At 27.0% G+C, this 9,452-nt stretch overlaps 1 protein-coding gene across 1 annotated transcript; it reads right to left on the bottom strand.

Annotated features, from left to right (window-relative positions):
• Nucleotides 1-579: 579 nt before the first annotated feature.
• Nucleotides 580-8,913, bottom strand: LOC149031686 (odorant receptor 4-like). The gene is made up of 6 exons (XM_089175178.1): nucleotides 8,796-8,913; nucleotides 6,967-7,252; nucleotides 2,287-2,386; nucleotides 1,161-1,271; nucleotides 920-1,075; nucleotides 580-825 (listed from the first exon to the last, which is right to left on the bottom strand). The coding sequence occupies exons 1-6, from the start codon at nucleotides 8,911-8,913 to the stop codon at nucleotides 775-777; spliced, it is 822 nt and encodes a 273-aa protein (XP_089031304.1). The 3' UTR covers nucleotides 580-774.
• Between the last annotated feature and the right edge of the window lie 539 nt (nucleotides 8,914-9,452).

Below are 9,452 nucleotides of genomic sequence, written 5' to 3' on the forward strand. Positions count from 1 at the left end.
GACCCACAAGCATCCAACGCATGGCTAAAAAAAGGTAACCTATATGGTGAAACTAAAGGCTTCATGATAGCCATCCAAGACCAAGTAATCAACACCAGGTATTACAGTAAACACATAATTAAAGACCTGAATACAAAAACAGATAAGTGCAGATTATGTAAAATACAGATAGAAACAATAGAACTCATCATAAGCGGATGCACAATACTTGCCAGCACAGAATAACACAAAGAAATAGGGAGAGCATGCTTGACTATAAAGTCCACAAGTTATTCTAGAAAAAGGCCAGACCGAAGTCTAAGAAAGAAAAAATATAATAATAATAATGATAATAATAATGATAATAATAATGATAATAATAATGATAATAATAATGATAATATTAATAATGATAATAATAATGATAATAATAATGATAATAATAATGATAATAATAATGATAATAATAATGATAATAATAATGATAATAATAATGATAATAATAATGATAATAATAATGATAATAATAATGATAATAATAATTATACTAGACTTTTATGTTTATTAAAACCATCTTTAATTGCATATATTTAAGTAGTATATTCTAATTAGGCTTACAAATGTTCGTCAGAACTAGTTTTCACCTATGACCTGGGAATTGTTGTTATTAGAATATCTGTACACTTTCGATAATTGAGAGAGTTAATTAATTGAGTTATAATACAAGATTGAAGATGAATTGAATAGATTAAATCAGAAAATAGTTTTCATATATATGTTTTTATAGTGTCATCTTCACATTAATGTTTTTAAAACTGATATGTAACCCATCGATGTTTTAACAATCTGAAAATATGTACAAATAAATAGTACAAGGTAACTTTAATACTATTACATTAATAAGTATTGTTAATACAAAATAATATCAAAGTATACTTACGTCAGTGAAGATTTTTAAAGATAAGACTACAAATTTGCCAGAAGTTAAACATTGCGGTTTTTTGGCTCGTAACATACAAATAAAAAAGAATTTTGAGTCCATTGTCGACTCATTATACCATTCATAATTATAAATGGCACTACCAAGTTTGGTGCTCTATATAAATAAAAATATAGTTATAGTTTACTAAATAATGTTGTACCTTTTTTCAAAAAGTATTTAGTACATATTATTAATTTACTTCCTGAATAAGACATTCTCCGATGTAACAGTAAATAAAAAGTGTACTTATAACGCAAAAGCCATACAAGATAAATAAAATCAATGTTATAAGTTGTTTGGTTTCTGTACTCTAAAAATAGAAAAAGAACATTCTTTAATTATGTGATATTACCCTAAAAATGATAAGTACACATAGCTATTTCCACAGATGATTGCAATAGTATAATTATAGCCCTTTTAGAAAATGTTTCCATAACTATAAATATATATATATCTATAAATAAATATAAATCTATTCCTTTATTTTCCTTTGCCGTTTTGAGTAACTTTATTTAATTGAAACTGCTCTGTGTCTATAGACTGATTGTATGTTTGCATATAAACTTTAATTATGGAAATTTAAAAATATTAATGAAAAAAATGAAAATTAACTATTTAGTACAAGCTATAGAAATTAAGGCCTAAAAATCTCTGGTATATGTAATAAACAATGAAAAATCTGCAATTAAAATATGAGTTGATGCCATAATAGCATAATATTAAACATTCTATTAATACAGCTTGACACATAAGGATTTGGTGTATGTACTATCAAGTCTTATAAAGTCCAGAATTTGGTAAAAAACTTTAATTGATAAAAATAAGGTTTAAAATGAAAAAATTACGGAGAAATAAAAACTCCGTTTATAAGCTTCATAGTAAAAATACTTTGTTGTGAAGTCAATTAGTATTTAAACAATTTACGTATATACATATACATACAATTTTTCTCTGGAAAAAACTTAAGAAGCTAGTATATCTACTATTTTTTATTAAAAGAAATTTTTAAATCCTGTTTGATAAAAATATTATTATCTTATATTTAGGATTTTGTTAGTCTTAATTTGTTGCTGTAAAAATTAATGCTGGTACTCAATATTTGTTTAAATGTTTAAAAATTTTTTTTCTCTAGTATAGTTTAGTATTATATGTTCTAACTAACTTATACGACTAATATTTTAGGTAATATTAGGCAGAACAAGTCTTAATTCTATTTATTAAAAAGAGTTTATCTTAAAGAAAATTAATATTTATTTTTTTATGCTTATAATATGTAGTCCGTGCTCTTAAAATGAAAATAAAATATTATTCGCATATTTGTATACCATCAATAAGTGGTAACCAGATATGCATATATGGATGGTTGTTCCTAGCAGTTGCTGCATGATCGCTATGTTAAAATTATCTTCCAATTTCTCAGCTAATCTGAAAAGTTTTGGTGACAAAATTAAATACTATACGGTATGGACTTCTTTATAATTTTTTTTTCGATTATTTAAAAACTTAAAAAAAATACTATAAAGATTTTTAGTACATAATTATTCCTAGAAATTACTTTTATTAAGATAGTACCCCCCTGTGTCGATTTAAAAAAATCGAATTTTTTTTTTTACATATTTCGTAAGAAAAACATTTCAAAATTATGCTTCGAAAATTTCAGACCGATATTCAAAGTATTCTCAAAGTTATAACCGAAAGTATGGAGCGTGCCGTAGTGTGTATAACTCGGAACGCCTCTATTTTGTTGCCTCTACTTACTCTCTGTTAGGTATTGTGTTGTTAATAAGCAAATTTTCGAATAAAATAATTGATGTGATAGTAAAATCAAGCATATGTAAAGCATGTCAGTATTTAGCAACAAAAAACCCCATCGAAGCTGAGAGTTTATCTCAAGATCACAAAAATGAATGCACAGCAAATCACGAGGGTAGCAGTGGCAAAATGGAGGTCGACAGTGTTTCTGAAATGTTCAAGCGTTCTGAGAAGCGTTATGGTTTGAAATACGTTAAATACATTGGTCAAACAGCCAGAAACTACGTCGACACCGTTGATAATGCTCGTATTTTGAGAGCGAAAAATCTACAGAAGCTTACTCTAAAGAGGCCAAAACATACATAGGGTTCTCAAAGCTGTTTAAAATGATAATTATGAGGAAGCTGAAGGACTACTGTATGCACCAGGCATAGCAGAATAATGTTAGTATAATTTTTTTTATAAAAAATCTGTTCTCAAAACTTTAAACGCGTTTTTCTCGAAACTACGTTTTTGTAATTTTGCGGAAGCACTCACTAAAAACTATAGAACCGATTAGGCTAAAATTTTTACAAGTTATTCTTTACACATATTCTGATGACTGGAACCTCAAAAATCTTTAACTTTTTAATAATAAATATATATTTTTAAACAATTAAAGGTAAGAAACAGCACCGATTTAGAAAATTTTTTTTCACACGTCCGTCATTTTGTTTTTATTTGAAAAAAATATACATATTGTTGGTATAATGTCTATAATTAAGCCTAAAGAATAATAAGTATTTTTAGTTTTTTTGTTGCAGACGTCTACAAAGGTTCTGTGCTTCCGCAAATTGAATTGGGGGACTCTAATTTGACGTTAAAAAAAGGGACAAATATTGTCCAAATTAGTTGAAAAAATTTTTTTTTGTACAGTTTAAGATACTGATAGAAACATATTACAATTTCAAAACGATCGTATTTTGTTTTCCTATTCAAAAAAATTCATGAAAAAGCATTAAAATTTCGGTCTTCACAGGGGGGTACTACCTTAAACTGTGTTTTATGTGTAAGTAATTGTCTTATTATAACTTAACATTCTATGGGCCAAAATTTGTTATAAATAAAAAAAATTTTTAGAACTAAAAATAAACAATTATAATCATATATATGGAGATAAAAAAATTTTCCAGTTTAAATAATTTTAATGCAATAAATTTAATGTGTTATTTTTAGGTAACAACGGCCCATAATGTTTCCACTTCTGCGTATAAAAACTTAAGGCTGAAATTCTACGAAGAATTAGGTTGTTCCGTTAGTTTCCTTTTTTTCTAATACGAAATAAATATACAATATTTACCGTTTAAGATAATATTTATTTTGTTATATAAAAAAATTTTGCTCTTTTACCTTCTTTCATATCTCAGGAAGTTTTATTATGCCTTTTTTCAAAAATTGTTATGTTATTGAATAAAAATAAGCCTGAAGGTACGCTTTATTTCCCCTGATTTCTTTTAAAAGCATATTGCGAGAATTTTTTAAAACCGGAAAGAAGTAATAATAGTATAGAGCGAGATCTTGAGAGTATGCAAGATGCAGTAAAACATCCCAATGAAATTGTAAGAGCTTCTTTTTACTGCTAATGCAATATGTGGTCTTGTGTTGCTACTTTTGTCAGTAAGTGCGGAATCCCAACTTCGCAGCGATTTACATATCCCTTCTTGGCCACTGAGCTCTTCATGTTATAGGTTAAAATTTCCCCCTCTAAATCTTTTAAACCGATTGCGAACAATTACAATTGTTATAGCACCATCTCCGTACACGGTACAAATCTCATCGACAGTATTCTTTACATACTTTTACCTTTTTTGAAACAATTAAGCATAACATGTCGTAAAGCCTTTTAGCTAACCATGTTTAACACTGCAAATGAAAGTTTTAAAAGAGACTTTTGCATAAACAAGACGTATTGTAAAAGAGTTCTGGGACGACTGAAACCGATGATATAGACAGCTAATAAATAAGACTACATGATTGCACGAGCAGATCAAAATAAGCAATTCATAGCGCCATGAGAAAGATACTTTTGGGACAATCTAATATTTTGCACCTGACGTTAAACATTAATGTACAGTTTAAACATTTTATTTTCCGAATTCCTTTACACCCGGGATTTTTTCAGCGTTCTCTGTTGTCCGAAAAAATTGGTCAATGTGCTACTTCATCTTTTCGCACTTTATCTACTGAAAGTACTATATTTAGTTTCCATTTCATATTTTTATGTAATTGTTTATCTAGACTAATAGAAACAAGACGTCTTCTTTTCTTACGGATTCCTTTGTGGTCCTCACATAAACAAAATGCACAATGTCAGTTATAAATGTCAATAAATTATATTGATTCCTGAGGCCTACAGAATTCGATGAATTTTGTCAACGGATGCACGAAAAGTGTAAACTAAGTAAATATCATATATTTTTTTCGTGAAAATCCATCCTTCTGGCATCGTTATAGCTCTTTAGCAATAAAACTGATGAACATGGTCAGGAATTGCTTGCTGCAACAAATTTCTCAACTTGTTCCGACATTTGACGGAACACACAAGCTTTATCTTAAATATACAGAAATATCCCTTATAGGCCACTGTTAACTTAATGTAACAGAACTGTATCATACAAAAAAGTAACAAAATGATATTTGAAAAGCAAAAAAAGAAGTTATTATAGATATTTAAACTCAGAACTATAGTATTCATCATTTTTTATTTGGTAAACACTGAGAGAAACAAAAATAATATTAATTGGAAAAAATGGTTCTGCTTGCTTTTACTGCAGATAGCTTGCATAACATATATTTTGTTATTTCAGGTTGATGGTACAAGAAACCGTTATGAATATTGGTATTAGTTGACTTGGAGATATTATTAAATAAAGATGTATACACAAACTATTTAAAAAAACTAAAATTATTTAGTAAAATGCAGAAATGCCGAAAACATGTTACTTAAAAGTAACACTGGTCCATAAAGGGATAACTAACAAAAAAGTAACTATAAGCGTAAAAAAATCAGTATTTTTCATGAACTTAAAAAATATAGATTTACAAAAATAACATTATTTACAAAAAGTAAAAACAAGATTTAAATAATATTAAATTATGTTCTTTAAATAAATATTTATTTTATCATTTTGTTTAATATATATATGTACATTAGGGTGGGTCAAAAAAATTAATTATTTTTTTTTTTTACAAGTGCCACGGAAAAATGGGTTGCTAGACACTTTAAAACAATTCTCACCAAATATGAGCTCTTAATTTTAATAGGAAAATCCTCCGCATCGCAGTTTTTTATTTTTTTTCAGTCCAGTAGATTAAAATTCATACCTCATTATTTATTGATTGTACAGAAAAATGTTTTAGAAGAATTTTGTAGGAAATTTAATACTCTACAAAAAAGGTATCTTATATTTTTTCCGTTAACCTCACCATTTGAATGATATTGAAGATTTAAGTTTGATTATTTTAAGACAAATTGTATTTTTGTTTATGAATTTTATAACTCGACAATAAATGACTATTATAAGATGCGCAATACAAATTTTTGTAGGAAATTAACTGCTCTATAAAAATGGTGTCTTATGTTTTGGCGATTAAATTAAGGGTTCAAAAGATATTCATCATCAAACTTTCATGTGTACTGATTTTTGTCTCTGACAATCAATTAATGATTAAGTATGAATTTTATTCTATTGGACTGAGAAAAAAATAAAAAACTGCGATGCGAAGGATCTTCCTATTAAAATTAAGAGCTCATATTTGGTGAGAACTTTTTTAAGGTGTCTAGCAACCCATTTTTCCGTGGCACTTGTTAAAAAAAAAAAAATAATTGATTTCTTTGACCCACCCAAATGTACATATATGTAAGATTTGTGGAAAAAAAACTGGATTGCTGGACTGACTGGACCGAGACTCGAACGGCAAAAAAAGACTACCAAAAATTATATTTTAAATACTTATTGATTAAGCTGTTGTAAGGTCGTTTATGGCTTATGTATGTATATTGACAATGTTAAAAATAAACAACCTTTTTCAAACCAAACTAAAAAAACCGGGACTCGAACTCAGAACTTTCGCTTTCCGGGCGACTGCTCTTTTATCCATTGAGCTATCCAGGGCCCACCGACCAATTCCTTTCCACGAATGCTTAATAAGTTTGGCATAGAGGCGCTCGTCCCACATATAGTAATTATTTATATAATGATATGATATATTACCTTATCAGTTGATAATGTTGTAGTATAAGTTGTTTCATGCCCTCATGACAATTTTCAGTAATATTTAATACTTCTTTTACCTTAAGGGATAAGATGGCGAACTGAGCAATTATTTGTATAGATAAATTGACGAACATACAATCAAATCCGACGTATCCAAAAATGATGCAGGGAATAATTATAATTTGGTAGGTACATAATAAAGCGTAAATCCTGCTATTATTTAGATGTACAAATACTAATGTTTTATATGGCAGTTGATAGCCTATAGAACTGTTCTTCTTTGCTGTAAATAAAATATATATTTTTTTAAAAACTAAGAACAAAATTTTATGATCTACTAAAAAAAACATAATAAATATATATAAATATCCACTTTAAATTATTTTTAATTAAATAAATAAATATAAAAGGTGTCTAAGGTTTTTTCGTATAATCCATGTGAACCTATCTTACGCACAAAAAAAAAAAGAAAAAATTGTTATATAATATAATCATAAATTATTTAAAGCGTTATTTAGAAATTATACCATTGATTATAGAGCTGTCTAAATGTGCTGTTTAAAATGTTCTTTATCTACGTAAATATAAATTTGACACTGCTATAATATGCTCTTTATGATATAGCGAATTTCTTATAGATTTCTATAAATTTCTGTGACTACATCCTTTATATGTTCTATTAAAAAATTAAGTGTAGCTATTTTATTGCCAGTTGTATAAAGTTTTTGTTTTTGTTTTCTTCTATAAATAAAAATCTTCTTGGGTGAGATCAGGTTATCTAGACAGCCAAACTGCTGTTTAGAGAAAAATATGTTGTATTATTCGACGATAGTAAATGACATACGTAGAAACACCAAATATCATATTTAAGCAGAAAATTCAAACAGTTTTAAAATTTGTTATAACTTTTGAATAAACATGTAAATGATCGTTGTTTATATAAAATTTTTGTAAAAAATTATATATGTTTGTAAATAAAAATATATGTTTATAATATGTTTGTAAAAAAAATCTAGGACATCCTATAAATACATACTATACCACAAGATTTTTTTAAGTGATTAATTATTTTAAAATTAATACATATGAGTTTAGTTTTTTCTTTTAATTACATTCTAATTAAATATAAAAAGTTGACCACGAAGTATAATCAGTAGAGACTACTTTATTATTAACTATCAGATTAAACATTTTTTCATCAGAGTTATTGGTATGGTACTCAAAGAGCATAAACGTGCATAAATCAAATTTATTGTAAGTCTTTTTATGATTTTTCAAGGTTATCTTAAAATTGTTTTAGTTTAACATATATTTTTTGCGTCTATATATTAAAGGAACTTATGGGCAAATTTTATAAGTTATATAACATCACATTTATTATTTTTCTTTCGTGTGGGTCGAGAAGTAGTTAACATGAAAAGGCAAATAATTGCAGCTGTGTCCAGCCGAAATGAAAAGCAAAGCAAGATTAATGACGCGATTTTTTGAACAATTAATATTGTAACTTATTGACTTTTAAAGCGTTTCTTTAGTAATCAAAGATTTCTTTTAATTGCGATAGTTTTGTTGATCGTTAATAGAATACCATGAAAAAACGTATTTATTCTTTTGAAAAGTAATAACTAGGCTTTTGATTTGCGAAAATAAAGTATTGTTTTTTGTTCAAAATAATAAATTTACTGTGTGCTATACAATATACAACAAAAACTCATTCTAAATTTCTAAGGTATTAATCAAACCTAACCAGAGTCTTACTTATTAACAAAATATTAAAAGGTTATAGGTAAATTAGATAAATGTTCAATACTATAAAATAAATAAATTACCAATTTGCATTCCAATTTTAAGTCCATTTATGTAGTATAACAAAAAAGCTAGCGTCATTGAAATAACCGCTAATAGAATAAACCGTGGAGGTATTTTTGAATATTTTACGAAAGTCATTTTTTCTCTGTTGCTTTTGAGTTTTGCAGACAATGAGCTCTTCTTGATTTCCATCATTAGGTTAGCCAAAGATTTTCTGTGAGTTCGAACTATGGTAATTTTTATCAGCGTCATTGTAAGTACAATATTCTCTGATATGTTTGATACGACGTTGTCAACAGTTTTTGGTGAATAGATCAGATTTGCGACTGTTAATGAAAAATGAATAAGGAGATACATAAAGAAGAAACAGAAAATCGGGTCACAGACCTTTAATGGCCATATTCCTATACATTTTAAGAGTAATGTGTTCCATTTGAATGCTTGTAAGATATTGGCAATGCCTATTTCCTATAAAAAGAAACAATTTATGTATTTATGTCTTTATGTATTTATATCTTACATTAGATTCATTTCCTTACGATTTTGAATGTATTTTATTCCAAATAGTAAAAAAATAAAAATAAAACTAATTTTATTGATTAAATAAACAAATATTTCAAATAAAATAGCTATTTTTTAGAGAGAAAATTTAAAAATAATTTTAATATTTGAATATA

Source organism: Polistes dominula, unplaced genomic scaffold (assembly GCF_049000335.1).
Source record: "Polistes dominula isolate Pdom_NZ unplaced genomic scaffold, Pdom_raw_medaka contig_82, whole genome shotgun sequence".
NCBI classification, from domain to species: Eukaryota; Metazoa; Arthropoda; class Insecta; order Hymenoptera; family Vespidae; genus Polistes; species Polistes dominula.